The sequence below is a fragment of the Phyllobates terribilis genome, unplaced genomic scaffold (assembly GCF_046119375.1).
Source record: "Phyllobates terribilis strain yellow unplaced genomic scaffold, ASM4611937v1 Scaffold_11__3_contigs__length_659146591, whole genome shotgun sequence".
Classification (NCBI taxonomy): domain Eukaryota; kingdom Metazoa; phylum Chordata; class Amphibia; order Anura; family Dendrobatidae; genus Phyllobates; species Phyllobates terribilis.
The window spans coordinates 331,631,074-331,646,920 of NW_027362771.1; the positions used below are offsets into that span (position 1 = coordinate 331,631,074).

Consider the following 15,847-nt stretch of genomic DNA (forward strand, 5'->3'; position numbering starts at 1 on the left):
TCCGACAGGTTTCTAAAACTCAACATGGATAAAACAGAGTTCATCATCTTTCCACCCTCTCATTCACATCCCCCATCCGACCTATCCATCAACGTCAATGGCTGTTCACTCTCCCCAGTCCCACAAGCTCGCTGCCTTGGGGTAACCCTGGACTCTGATCTCTCCTTCAAGCCACATATTCAAGCCCTTTCCACCTCCTGCCGACTCCAACTCAAAAACATCTCCCGGATCCGTGCATTCCTCAGCAAAGACTCTGCAAAAACACTAGTGCATGCCCTCATCATATCCCGCCTCGACTACTGCAACCTCCTGCTCCGTGGCATCCCTTCCAACACTCTTGCACCTCTCCAATCTATCCTAAACTCTGCTGCTCGACTAATCCACCTGTCCCCCCGCTATTCCCCGGCCTCTCCTCTCTGTCAATCCCTTCACTGGCTCCCTATTGCCCAGAGAATTCAGTTCAAAACTCTAACCATGGCATACAAAGCCATCCACAACCTGTCTCCCCCATACATCTGTGACCTAGTCTCCCGGTACTTACCTGCACGCAACCTCCGATCCTCACAAGATCTCCTGCTCTACTCCCCTCTTATCTCCTCCTCCCACACTCGTATACAAGATTTCTCCCGTGCTTCCCCCCTACTCTGGAACTCTCTACCCCAACATATCAGACTCTCGCCGACCGTGGAAACCTTCAAAAGGAACCTGAAGACCCACCTCTTCCGACAAGCCTACAACCTGCAGTAAACACCACTGCACGACCAGCTCTACCCTCACCTACTGTATCCTCACCCATCCCTCGTAGACTGTGAGCCCTCGCGGGCAGGGTCCTCGCTCCTCCTGTACCAGTCGCTGACTCGTTTTGTTAAGATTATGTAAATGCTTTTGTTATGTATATCCCTATCACATGTAAAGCGCCATGGAATAAATGGCGCTATAATAATAAATAATAATAATAATAACCCCCATCTCAGGTATGCTGAGGGTCCTGGAAGAAAGATTGATAACCTGAAGATTATTTACAGACCCTGTGGGTTGGACAGATTGAAACGACTCCTGAGTGGATACCCCTCCTCTAAAAAATTCCCTCTACCTGGGGACCTCCTGTTGTTATTCCTATTCCTATTGCCTCTGCCCCTTTGTCTTCCCCTCTGTGATTTATACCTAGTCTCGGGGTCGGAGGCTTCTGTATCTGTGGACGAAATATCAGTCTCTTGATATCTAGAACGCCTATACGTCGGAAAATTATATGCCTTGTTCTCTTTGAATTCTTGAATATCTCTCACAAAGCATTTATGTTTACGTTCTTTTAAATGGTACTGAAATTTCTCCAGAGTATTCTGTAAGGTAGTCTCCTTAGATACAAAGTCGGGTTCAGATGCAAATTTTTTAGTAATCTCTACTTGTGTTTTAAGAGAGTCGTTCAGGGCTATAAGTGTCTGCTTCTCTTCTTCCAAAAGCAACCTCATAAATCTCAAAGAGCATTCCGTTGCCTCTTTCTCCCACCTATTTAAAAGGTTAGGGTTCTTATATCTAAAGGGGGGTTGGAGCGAGATTCTCAGATGTCTAGGAACATTCCCAGCCTTCAGATAGCTCTCTAAAGTTTGTACCTCCCACCATGAAGTGGTTTGATCTTTAAATAACTTAGTAAGATCTTTAAAGGCCGCAGTGAAAGATGGGGTATATCTTTTTTGGACAAATATGTGATCAGTAAAAACCTCCTTAGCCTCTGTTGCCCAGTTGCTAGTATCCACCCCCGTGGTTAGAAAACCTGCCATCCCCAAAATCAATAAATGACAAGCTATCGGGGTAACCACCAGATCAATCAAATTTTAAGCAAGATAGTTAAAATATAACATTTATTAGATATACAGGGTGGTCCAAAAGTAGGTGGACAGAAAGTGTAATAGAATGTTCCTGTGCTGAGATAATCTTATAAATGTGCCCCTTCTGTGTACTGTGTAATGGCCGTGTCTGACCGCAAAGGAACATGGTCTGATCATACCACATCTCCTGGGCGGGGTGGGGGGCGAGCAAAAGAGTATGCAGATATTACAGCAGGGGGATCACAGCTGATTCTTTTTGTGAGGTAAAACATTTCCCTACCTGTTTTTAAACAATGTTTTTCTTCAAAGAAAGAATCAGCTGTGATCCCTTGCTGTCCTGTCTGTATACTCTTTTGCTTCCTCCCCTGCCCAGCAGCTGTGGTATGATCAGACCATGTTCCTGTACGGTCAGACACAGCCATTACACAGTACACAGCAGGGGAACATTCATAAGATTATCTCAGCACAGAAACATTCTATTACACTTTCTGTCCACCTACTTTTGGACCACCCTGTATATTAAAATTTTCCTTTAAGTAAAAAAACCCTACTGGGCCAAATGTTGAACCCAGGGTCTTCTGAATTACCATCAATAGTTTATAATTGTGTATACATGTAAGCCACACCTCAAAATGCCAAATACCAAGTATGTAGGGTTTAGAGAAGTCAACCTCAATTCATCCAGAGCATTGAGGATTATACACTTAAATATTACCCTTACTAGTGTTGATTGACATTTTTAATAACAATCATATAGAGATACCATGTATGCGCTTAAAAAATCAGGTATACAATGAAATCCCACATGCCCTTTAACAACAAAGGTACCATGTACTATACAGTAAAATCCCACATGACCTCTATTCAAAAAGGTAGCGTGGACTGTGTTTGGGAAAATCAACAAAGCCTCACTGAAAGAATCCTTCAGGTTGTTGTTATACCAAGCAAAATGAAACAATCTCACGCAATCCTAAAGTGCATCATGGCTTGATTCATCCTGGTGTAATGTCATCCTATTATTCATGACCAAAACATATTGGAGGTATCCTGCTTCCAACGCGTTTCCTCCTAAAATAGATTCGTCAGGGGAGACTGAAAAAGGGGCTGAGGGTCTCCACCATTACAAACAGCCCTTATCCTCCTCTCAAAAGACCCAGGGTTCCACCTGTCACCTCCTACACCGTGTCTCCTTTAAACTGCCGCGCTGAACAAAACACCGCTACGTCACTTCCGGTCACGTGGGCTGGTATATCCGGTATCTGGAACGCAAACCAGAGGGTGGAACACATACAGGATCCTGCCGACGTCACATCCGGTGACGTCCTTCCTGTTTCCGGTTACTGTAACGTATGTATACATCAATGGGGCGCATCTCAGGCACTCACACTAGCGCTTAAAAAAAAAAAAAAAAACGCCGATTCCAAACTGGACTCCACACAGCGGTGGTTGGGGAGGGGGGAAGGAACAAAGTAATCCACTACCACAGTCACAACAACCGGGAGGTATAATACACCTCCTCACCTCCATTTTCAGATATATTCGCCACTATAATCATGCAGCAACATACCAGATAATGGGACCGAATTATTTATAGCAATTCAACTTTTTTTTAAAAAAGGAAGCATCCATCATCCCACCCCTTAAGGGTTAAGCATGGCCTCCCACCATAGGGCTAGCTTCACCAGACCGCTAAGCAGGCATAAGTAGGAGGCTAAGACCAATACATATTTTTCCGCAATAAGCCATTTGGAACATTGCCCAAAAGAAAGGGTCAGCATCTGAAATACGGGGTAGAGAGAACAACACACACCATAAGGTAGACAAATAAATTGTATATTTCTAAAATTGAATGAAGGAAACCGTGGCGAAAAAAGCCCCATAAAAGAGGCCAAAAGGGTACGGCATGGCACACATAATCATTTCTACACTGGCCCTAGGCCCCAATCGCTACCTGACAGCGGAGGTTGGCACCCTAGACCTGCGCAGTGGCGCCCCCACTCAACGTCGGCTGTCCCTACACTCCTTTCCCTAGACAGTCCCTCGACCTATAGGAAACATTTATACGAGATTTGTTCATTAAGTCCACTAGGTGCCAGCGTACGTAGATAGTGTATCCATTTGGCCTCTCTTTGAAGTAGAGCCTTATCCCAGTTCCCACCTCTCTGTGGAAACTTGACCTTATCAATACCTATAAACCTAACCGAATCAACTTTGCCCTCTTGCATGGTGTTAACATGTTTAGCTAAGGGTGTGTCCTTTCTATTAACAATATCACGCAAATGTTCACCTATACGCCTCCTAAGTAGTGTTGAGCCACCCCCGTAGTGTTCGGGTTCGGTTCGGTTCGTCGAACACCGGGATGTTCGAGGAACTGTTCGTAGAACTGTTCGTCGAACACCTTAGAACACCGTCGAACACCGTTAAAACCAATGGCAGGCAAACAAAAACACATAGAAACACATAGAAAACACCTGCAAAGGTGTCCAAAAGCTGACAAACTGCTCAGAAGACACTCTCTTTAAAAAAGCCGGCCGGCAAATTCAGCAGCGGCATACACCGGTACCCGACAATTTAGACAAGAAGGAATAGAGCATCACACATAGATTAGATAGATAGAAACATGTCAGTCACACATATAAGAAGCACAGTGACAGTGTTGGTTACTGCACTTGTCATTTAGTGTAAAGGATTTATTAAAAAAAATATTAGTGTTTTCATGCACCGTCTCTTTAAAAAAGCCGGCCGGCAATTCAGCATCTGTACCCGACAATTTAGAACAGAAAGAATAGAGCTTCACACATAGATTAGATAGATAGAAACATGTCAGTCACATATATAATAAGTACAGTGATAGTGTTGCTTACTGTACTTGTCATTTAGTGTAAAGGATTTATTTAAAAAAATAATAGTGTTTTCATGCACTGTCTCTTTAAAAAAGCCGGCCGGCAATTCAGCAGCGGTACCCGACAATTTAGAACAGAAAGATAGAGCATCACACATAGATTAGATAGATAGAAACATGTCAGTCACATATATATGAAGTACAGTGATAGTGTTGGTTACTGTACTTGTCATTTAGTATTAAAATAAAGGATTTATTATTAAAAAAATTGGCGTGGGGTTCCCCTTAATTTTAGGCTCTAGCGGAGGTTAAGCAGACGGCTGGGGCAGATGTTTGAAGCCTGGGAAGGGGGTAATACCCACGGAGCTTCCCAGGCTACTAATATGAGCCCCCAGCTGAATACATAGCCTTTACTAGCTATTAAAATGGGGGACCCCCCAAAAAAAATGACGTGGGGTCCCCCCTAATTTAATAGCTAGCAAAGGCTAGGCAGACAGCTGGGGGCTGATATTAATAGCCCAGGAAGGGAGCCATGAATATTGGCCCCCTCCCAGGCTAGAAACACCAGCCATCAGCCGCCCCAGAAATGGCGCATTCATAGGATGCGCCAATTCTGGCACTTAGCCTCGCTCTTCCACGCTGCCCTGGTGCGGTGGCAGGGGGTAATAGGGTTGGTTTGATGTCAGCTTATAATGCCAGCTGACATCAAGCCCAGGTTAGTAAAGGAGAGGCGTCTATAAGACACCCCCATTACTAACCCCATAGTCAAAGTTAAAAAAAACACAAACACCCAGAATAAAGTCCTTTAATTGAAATAAAGACACAATTCTTTATTGTTCTAAATTAAACCATACTTACCATCACGCCCATTCCAGCTGAAGCCAACGATCTCCTGCAATAAAAGAAAAATAATAAAGCAACCTCATCCTTACCTTTCCATGGTTCCCACGACAGCTTCAGCTCTGCTACATCGAGATAACAGGCTGGACCGCAGCAGAACGCTGCCATCCAGCCTGTCATCCCGCAGACACTAAGAAGCGCAGGCTTGCTTGCGCTGCTCAGCGTCTCTCTGTGACGACATCCAGATGAGCCGAGTTCATGTCCAATGAACTCGGCTCACCTCATGCACGTCACTGACAGCGTGGGAAAATTCTCACGCTGAAGCGCTGATTGCAGGAGAATTTTCCCACGCTGTCAGTGACGTGCAGGAGGTGAGCTGAGTTCATTGGACATGAGCTCACCTCATGCACATCACTGACAGCGTGGGAGAATTCTCCTGCACTCAGCACTTCAGCGTGAGAATTTTCCCACGCTGTCAGTGACGTGCATGAGGTGAGCCGAGTTCATTGGACATGACCTCGGCTCATCTGGATGCCGTCACAGCGAGACAGTGAGGAGCGCAAGCATGCCTGCGCTTCTCAGTGTCTGCGGGATGACAGACTGGATGGCAGCGTTCTGCTGCGGTCCAGCCAGTCATCTCGATGTAGCAGAGCTGAAGCTGTCGTGGGAACCATGGAAAGGTAAGGATGAGGTTGGTTTATTATTTTTCTTTTATTGCAGGAGATCGTTGGCTTCAGCTGGAATGGGTGTGATGGTAAGTATGGTTTAATTTAGAACAATAAAGAATTGTGTCTTTATTTCAATTAAAGGACTTTATTCTGGGTGTTGTGTTTTTTTTAAATACTTTACTAGAAATTCATGGCGGTCATGTCTAATACCGGCGTGACCCCATGAATTTTGGGCTTGGGGCCAGCTGATAATACCAAGCTGGCCCTAACCCCTTTATTACCCAGTGAGCCACCGCACCAGGGCCCTGGATGAGTTGGGTACAGCGCCAGAAGATGGCGCTTCTATGAACGCGCCATTTTCCGGGGTGGCTGCGGACTGCAATTTGTAGCGGGGGGGGCCCAGAAAGCTTGGGCCTCCCTGCGCTGCAGATTCCAGCCCCCAGCTGCCTAGTTGTACCTGGCTGGACACAAAAATAGGGCGAAGCCCCACGTACTTTTTTTTTAATTATTTCATGAAATTCATGAAATAATTAAGAAAAAAAGGCCTTCCCTATATTGTTGTGTCCGGCCAGGTACAAATAGGCAGCTGGTGGTTGGGGGCAGCCCGTTCCTGCCTGCTGTACCTGGCTGGACACAAATATAGTGCGAAGCCCCACTTCAATTTTTTTTAATTATTTCATGAAATTCATGAAATAATTAAGAAAAAAAGGGCTTCCCTATATTGTTGTGTCCGGCCAGGTACAAATAGGCAGCTGGTGGATGGGGGCAGCTCGTTCCTGCCTGCTGTACCTGGCTGGACACAAATATAGTGCGAAGCCCCACTTCAATTTTTTTAAATTATTTCAGGAAATTCATGAAATAATTTAAAAAAAATTGACGTGGGGCTTCGCACTATATTTGTGTCCAGCCAGGTACAGCAGGCAGGAACGGGCTGCCCCCAACCACCAGCTGCCTATTTGTACCTGGCCGGACACAACAATATAGGGAAGCCCTTTTTTTCTTAATTATTTCATGAAATAATTTAAAGAAAATTGACGTGGGGCTTCGCCCTGTTTTTGTGTCCAGCCAGGTACAACTAGGCAGCTGGGGGCTGGAATCCGCAGCGCAGGGAGGCCCAAGCTTTCTGGGCCACCCCCGCTGCAAATTGCAGTCCGCAGCCACCCCGGAAAATGGCGCGTTCATAGAAGCGCCATCTTCTGGCGCTGTACCCAACTCATCCAGGGCCCTGATGCGGTGGCTCACTGGGTAATAAAGGGGTTAGGGCCAGCTTGGCATTATCAGCTGGCCCTAAGCCCGAAATTCATGGGGTCACGCCAATATTAGACATGACCACCATGAATTTCTAGTAAAGTATTTAAAAAAAACACAACACCCAGAAAAAAGTCCTTTAATTGAAATAAACACACAATTCTTTATTGTTCTAAATTAAACCATACTTACCATCACGCCCATTCCAGCTGAAGCCAACGATCTCCTGAAATAAAAGAAAAATAATAAAGCAACATCATCCTTACCTTTCCATGGTTCCCATGACAGCTTCAGCTCTGCTACATCGAGATGACAGGCTGGACCGCAGCAGAACGCTGCCATCCAGCCTGTCATCCCGCAGACACTGAGAAGCGCAGGCTTGCTTGCGCTCCACAGTGTCTCTCTGTGAGGGCATCCAGATGAGCCGAGTTAATGTCCAATGAACTCGGCTCACCTCATGCACGTCACTGACAGCGTGGGAGAATTCTCACACTGAAGCGCTGAGTGCAGGAGAATTCTCCCACGCTGTCAGTGACGTGCAGGAGGTGAGCTGAGTTCATTGGACATGAGCTCACCTTATGCACGTCACTGACAGCGTGGGAAAATTCTCCTGCACTCAGCGCTTCAGCGTGGGAGAATTCTCACGCTGAAGCGCTGAGTGCAGGAGAATTCTCCCACGCTGTCAGTGACGTGCAGGAGGTGAGCTGAGTTCATTGGACATGAGCTCACCTTATGCACGTCACTAACAGCGTGGGAGAATTCTCCTGCACTCACCGCTTCAGCGTGAGAATTTTCCCACGCTGTCAGTGACGTGCATGAGGTGAGCCGAGTTCATTGGACATGAACTCGGCTCATCTGGATGTCGTCACAGAGAGACGCTGAGCAGCGCAAGCAAGCCTGCGCTTCTCAGTGTCTGCGGGATGAGAGGCTGGATGGCAGCGTTCTGCTGCGGTCCAGCCTGTCATCTCGATGTAGCAGAGCTGAAGCTGTCGTGGGAACCATGGAAAGGTAAGGATGAGGTTGCTTTATTATTTTTCTTTTATTGCAGGAGATCGTTGGCTTCAGCTGGAATGGGCGTGACGGTAAGTATGGTTTAATTTAGAACAATAAAGGATTGTGTCTTTATTTCAATTAAAGGACTTTATTCTGGGTGTTTGTGTTTTTTTTAACTTTGACTATGGGGTTAGTAATGGGGGTGTCTTATAGACGCCTCTCCATTACTAACCTGGGCTTGATGTCAGCTGGCATTATAAGCTGACATCAACCCCAACCCTATTACCCCCTGCCACCGCACCAGGGCAGCGTGGAAGAGCGAGGCTAAGTGCCAGAATTGGCGCATCCTATGAACGCGCCATTTCTGGGGCGGCTGACGGCTGGTGTTTCTAGCCTGGGAGGGGGCCAATATTCATGGCTCCCTTCCTGGGCTATTAATATCAGCCCCCAGCTGTCTGCCTAGCCTTTGCTAGCTATTAAATTAAGGGGGACCCCACGTCATTTTTTTTGGGGGGTCCCCCATTTTAATAGCTAGTAAAGGCTATGTATTCAGCTGGGGGCTGATATTAGTAGCCTGGGAAGCTCCGTGGGTATTACCCCCTTCCCAGGCTTCAAACATCTGCCCCAGCCGTCTGCTTAACCTCCGCTAGAGCCTAAAATTAAGGGGAACCCCACGCCAATTTTTTTAATAATAAATCCTTTATTTTAATACTAAATGACAAGTACAGTAACCAACACTATCACTGTACTTCATATATATGTGACTGACATGTTTCTATCTATCTAATCTATGTGTGAAGCTCTATTCTGTCTGTTATAAATTGTCGGGTACCGCTGCTGAATTGCCGGCCGGCTTTTTTAAAGAGACGGTGCATGAAAACACTATTATTTTTTTTGATAAATCCTTTACGCTAAATGACAAGTACAGTAAGCAACACTGTCACTGTACTTCGTATATATGTGGCTGACATGTTTCTATCTATCTAATCTATGTGTGAAGCTCTATTCTGTCTGTTATAAATTGTCGGGTACAGATGCTGAATTGCCGGCCGGCTTTCTTAAAGAGACGGTGCATGAAAACACTATTATTTTTTTTGATAAATCCTTTACACTAAATGACAAGTACAGTAAGCAGCACTTTCACTGTACTTCGTATATATGTGGCTGACATGTTTATATCTATCTAATCTATGTGTGAAGCTCTATTCTGTCTGTTATAAATTGTCGGGTACCGCTGCTGAATTGCCGGCCGGCTTTTTTAAAGAGACGGTGCATGAAAACACTATTATTTTTTTTGATAAATCCTTTACGCTAAATGACAAGTACAGTAAGCAGCACTTTCACTGTACTTCGTATATATGTGGCTGACATGTTTATATCTATCTAATCTATGTGTGAAGCTCTATTCTTTCGGTTCTAAATTGTCGGGTACAGGTGTATGCCGCTGCTGAATTGCCGGCTTTTCATGTTTCACTGTTGGCACTGTTCCCATCGATTTGGGCAATCACTGTAATGCCACAACCACCATGGCTGTGGCATTACAGTGAGTGGCAGACAATCCCTGCATGATTGGTGCTCTAAATAGCGCCAGACATGCAGGACACGCTTTTGGTGCACGAACAGTTATCGAACATAACCTCGAACAGCCGAATTTTTTGCAAATCGTTCGGGTTCGTCGAACAACTCGAACACCGCCCAAAACAGCTCGAATTTGAGATTGGCGAACAGTTCTAGTCGAACACCGCTCATCTCTACTCCTAAGTTCTCTTTTCGCTTTGCCCACATATTCTATATTACATTGACATGTGGCTTTGTAAATAATCCTCCCGTTATGTACTCCGGAGAGACCTGGGAGTTTGCTGAACCCCTCCCTGAGTAAGCACAGGACGCAGTGGGAAGTTACTCTAGTACTGGTAACTGGAAGTCTAAGAAACCGTGAGTAAACCCTGAGGACTGCTCCTTACTGTCTCTGTGATCATTAACTGCGCCATCCTCTGCACTACACTGCACCACAAGTGCTACTTCCATAACAGCAACATCTACACTGCCCTGGAGCTAAGCTCTACCTGTGGAGAGCTAAACCAACTCTGCTGCATTCACACCATCTCCAGAGGACTTGCTCCGCAGCGGCGGCTCCCTTTAGCCGCATACCACAGGTGGCGTCACGAACTGTATATAAGAACTTTAATTCCCCTGTAATTATCCCCTTTTTACTGACCGCCCTGGGTCACGGACCGGGTCACCGCCACTGTGACATCTCCCCAAGCAACGACCAGCCCGGCAGTTATCTGTGCGACATACTCTACAGAAACAAGTCAGAGCTGGATGATGTCAACATGAAGATCTGACGAGATTGAGAAGAAATTAACGAAAATGACTCTATGAGATGAGACGTCACCAATAGGTCACTGGATGTATGCATACTGTATGGCCTGCAGTGAAATGATGGGAGTAAAGTCTTGGTTTTAAAACTACCTCTCTTATTATGTTAGCGCCATCTATTCTCACATTATGTATTCTCTTATGTATAGTGCTGTCCCTTGTTAAATTGTGTCCTCTCTTATTATGTATTTTGTTGTCCATTGTTATATAGGGTACACTTTTAATATGTATTGCGCGTCAATTATTACAGTCTTCTCCTTTATTATGTATAGGGCCACCCCTTATTACATAATGTCCTGCCTTATTATGCCTAACATTGTCTCTTATTATATAGTGTCTTTCCTTATTCTATATGGTGTCATCCATTGCTCTATACTGTAGTGTCCTCGTTATGAATAGTACGGTCCATTATTACATACAGTTTCCACCCTTATTATGTAGAGTGTTGTCAATTATTACATATTGGACTCTCTTATTATGTGTAGCGCTGTACATTATTACATCGCGTCCTCGTTTATTAAATATGGTGCCATCCACTGTTATATTATATCTTTTATTACTATGTATAGCACTGTCCCTTATTACATACAGTTTTTTCTTTCTTATCTCTAGCGCCATCCATTATCACATAGTTTCCTGCCTTACTGTATAGAGCAGAGGTCCCCAACCGCCGGTCCGCGGACCAGGACCGGACCGTTGGGGTTTTTCAGCCGGTCCGCGGCGCCGCTGACCAGGGCCGGCGTCAGCACCCGGGCAAATGCCGGGGCTCTGAGCAGGCAGAGGAGCCCACTGGCGGTCGCGCACCCCGCTGGGCTATGGGCGGAGGAGAGCGGTGTCAGCGCCCGCCCTTCTCCGCCGCTTGCTCAGGGCCCCGGCAGCCCGATACTTACCTCTCCCCGTGCCTCCGCAGATCAGCTGTCTTCCTGCTCTGCGCTCCCTGTGACGTCTCAGGTCAGAGGGCGCGGTGACGTCTTTACACCGCGCCCTCCCCTGAGCCGTCACAGGGAGCGCTGAGCGGGAAGAAACGACAACGCTGGAGTTCGGAGCCGAGCAGCGAGCGGCGGGCAGCAGGTAGCAGGTGAGGAGAAGGGAGGTGAGTATTTGATTTTTTTTTTTTTTTTTATGTATGGAGGCATGGGGCAGTATAAAGAGGGGAGGGGGGGCATCCTGCTTGGGGCATTATAAAGAGGAGGGGTGACAGCCTGCATGGGGCATTATAAGGTGGGGAACAGCCTGCATGGGGCATTATAAAGAGGGGGGGATTCCTGCTTGGGGCATTATAAAGAGGAGGGGTGACAGCCTGCATGGGGCATTATAAGGTGGGGAACAGCCTGCATGGGGCATTATAAAGAGGGGGGGATTCCTGCTTGGGGCATTATAATGAGGAGGGGTGACAGCCTGCATGGGGCATTATAAGGTGGGGAACAGCCTGCATGGGGCATTATAAAGAGGGGGGGATTCCTGCTTGGGGCATTATAAAGAGGAGGGGTGACAGCCTGCATGGGGCATTATAAGGTGGGGAACAGCCTGCATGGGGCATTATAAAGAGGGGGGGATTCCTGCTTGGGGCATTATAATGAGGAGGGGTGACAGCCTGCATGGGGCATTATAAGGTGGGGACCAGCCTGCATGGGGCATTATAAAGAGGGGGGGATTCCTGCTTGGGGCATTATAATGAGGAGGGGTGACAGCCTGCATGGGGCATTATAAGGTGGGGACCAGCCTGCATGGGGCATTATAAGGTGGGGAACAGCCTGCACGGGGCATTATAAAGAGAGGGGGGGACATCCTGCATGGGGCATTATAAAGAGGAGGGGTGACAGCCTGCATGGGGCAGTATAAAGAGGAGGGGTGACAGCCTGCATGGGGCAGTATAAAGAGGAGGGGTGACAGCCTGCATGGAGCATTATAAAGAGGAGGGGTGACAGCCTGCATGGGGCATTATAAAGAGGGGGGGTGACAGCCTGCATGGGGCAGTATAAAGAGGAGGGGTGACAGCCTGCATGGGGCAGTATAAAGAGGAGGGGTGACAGCCTGCATGGGGCATTATAAAGAGGGGGGGCAGCCTGTATGGGGCATTATGTGGGGGGTAACAGCCTGCATGGAGCATTAAAAGGGGGGGGCCTGTATGGGGCATTATGTGGGGGGGAACAGCCTGCATGGAGCATTATAAGGGGGGGGGCAGCCTGTATGGGGCATTATGTGGGGGTAACAGCCTGCATGGAGCATTAAAAGGGAGGGGCCTGTATGGGGCATTATGTGGGGGGTAACAGCCTGCATGGAGCATTATAAGGGGGGGACAGCCTGTATGGGGCATTATGTGGGGGGTAACAGCCTGCATGCAGCATTATATGGGGACCGGTATCCTGTATGGAGCGTTATATGGGGGCCAGTATCCTGTATGAAGCGTTATATGGGGGCCAGTATTCTGTATGGAGCCTTATATGGGGGCCAGTATTCCGTATGGGGTCTTATATGGGGGCCAGTATTCCGTATGGGGCCTTATATGGGGGCAAGTATTCCGTATGGGGCCTTATATGGGGGCAAGTATTCCGTATGGGGCCTTATATGGGGGCAAGTATTCCGTATGGGGCCTTATATGGGGGCCAGTATTCCGTATGAAGCGTTATATGGGGGCCAGTATTCCGTATGGGCGTTATATGGGGACCAGTATTCCGTATGGAGCCTTATATGGGGGCCACTATTCTGTGTGGAGCGATTCACCGGTTTCTGAGCTATTGTAGAATTTACAATAGATATCACTCATGAAGTGAAATCTTTGCATTGTACTATATATATATTTCTCTGCGGTATCTGTGCATCATGAATCGTGGTATGTGTTAAAGGGGCCCACTGAGACTCTTTCGCCCGGGGCCCAGAAAAACCTGGAGCCGGCCCTGCCGCTGACAGCTAGCTCCGCGGCCCTGCGCCTGGTCAGAGCTCGCTCTGTGTGGATTTATAATGTTTTCTGCCATAGCCGTGACAGCTCGCAGCTCCCGGCAGAGAACATTATGCAGGACGGGGTGGGGCGTCGGGCGGGTCTTAGTGACGCAGCCCTCCACAGCACAGCATGGTACCTGTTGTACGTCACGGGGCGGGTCTTAGTGACGCGGCCCTCCTGCACAGCATGGTGTGTTCCTGACGGGGTGGGGCGGCAGGCTCTCCTCACTGACACGCCCCCGGCAGAACATGATATGTGGGGCGTGCTGGGGCAGCAGACTGGCTTCAGTGACGCGGCTCCCGGTACCGGTGTTCAGTGTGTAGCGCTGCTAAGCAGCAGCGCTGTATACACTGACGCTCAATGTACAATGCTGCTACTTAGCAGCGCTGTACACCGAGGTCCCGCCAGCATCCTCCCCATACAGCTCCACCCCTCCACAACCCCACCCCCATATGACCAAAGCCCCGCCCCCGCCCCCACCCCCACCGGGCCATGGAAAACTGGTCTTGCTTAAAGCCGGTCCCTGGTGCAAAAAAGGTTGGGGACCTCTGGTATAGAGTAACTGATTATCTCTGTGTGAGTTGTTTTTTAGTCTATGGTCTGACGTATTAATTTTGACAAGTTAAATGCCATATTTAGGGCAATGTATAAGGCAAAAAACTTCCTCCTGACTTTTATTGCCTCGCAAACATGCATCTTAGCGACTTTGTTCATCTCATGACTTGTCTTGTGACATGTGACCTGTCGCATCAGATGACCCATCTCATAAAACATCTAGTTTGATCATCCAAAGTAATAAAATGTAGATTTGAGTTATAAGCCATTAAGTCAATATTACAACGACAAAAGATTATTGTACCACCAATTATGCTTACTTCTTATGTTTTGATAGGAGAAGCCAGTAGTTGTCTCATTGATAGAAGTCAAATCCTTGAAAAATGTTTTTTTTTAATTGCACATTTAACTGTATCCATGTGAAACAAATAGTTGAGTATGTAGACATATGAACATGGGGATGTCTACAAAATCATTTATGAGTTCTATAGCTTCCTAATTTAATAACCTCAACTTTGATGACAGCTTCCCTTAGAGCTGCCAATACACATTAAATGTATTTTGTAATATCTAATGTGTATCGGGAACCTCTTGAAAAAAACGAGCATAATAAGAACATGCTTGTTAAAAAGAATATAATTAGATCTCTTTTAAAAATGGAAGCGTACAGTAACAGCAATCTGAGCTCTGAGCAACACCTACAACAGGGAATAAAAGGGGATTACTAAAAGGATCATTGAACAAATCCTAAAAATAACAATAATAATAGCGTTTTCCAGACTTTTACTGACCTCCGAACTACTCTGGTCTGTTATTGTTGTCTGCGACTGATAGCACCGATTACTGATCTACCTAGATGAACTCCTTCTGTAACTTTATGTAACACAAAACATTACAGAGCAGGCAGTCAGCAAACAAAAATGGAAAATATTATACCCAAATATAAAAAATAATTTTAATAAGAACATCTACCAACTATGAAACAGAAGATTATAAAACCGTGCATAATGTTCAGAAAAGTCAGACAGCTTTACCCAGCAGGTTATAACACCTGTATATATTATTCTATACTGTTCTCACCGTGCTGGAGCTGATACTGTCTATCTCCTGTTTTCCAAGGAACCCCTCTGTGATCCTGATGATGTTGGGAAACGCATTATGGAAGGTGGTCACATATCCTTGAAGACTAAATTCAGTTGTAGTCCATTCAACCTTAGTAGGATCCATTTTTCGAGGTTGCTGCAATTTGTTGTAAAATACACTCTGGTCATACAAGGAAGAATGTGACTAGGAAGTGCTAGAAAATAAAAAGGTTACAATGAGAAAAAAAACTGCAAATAGGTGGAGTAACCGGTATAGTAACCCTTTCTGTCCATAGACAGGAGCAGAGGTAAAAGTTGTTTTTTTATGTCTAAATGAAAATTATTCAGATCCATAATTGTCGCTGTGCGACTTAAACGACCAATCTATTTGGAAACAACAGTGAACATGATTAATTACAAAAATGTCCTATAGGAATCCATTACTGGACACTTCAAAATACATATATAAG

General features: G+C 46.3%; 1 protein-coding gene across 2 annotated transcripts in view; it reads right to left on the reverse strand.

Moving 5' to 3' along the window:
• Positions 1-15,613, reverse strand: part of LOC141166216 (uncharacterized) — a 115,650-nt gene extending 100,037 nt beyond the window's left edge. Inside the window, exon 1 of one of the 2 annotated variants that reach the window (XM_073652685.1) lies at positions 15,376-15,613. In XM_073652685.1, coding sequence (XP_073508786.1) covers positions 15,376-15,522 — 147 coding nt within the window. In that variant the 5' untranslated portion in view covers positions 15,523-15,613. The remainder of the gene's footprint in view (positions 1-15,375) is intronic. The other variant, XM_073652684.1, reaches the window with a different exon arrangement.
• Between the last annotated feature and the right edge of the window lie 234 nt (positions 15,614-15,847).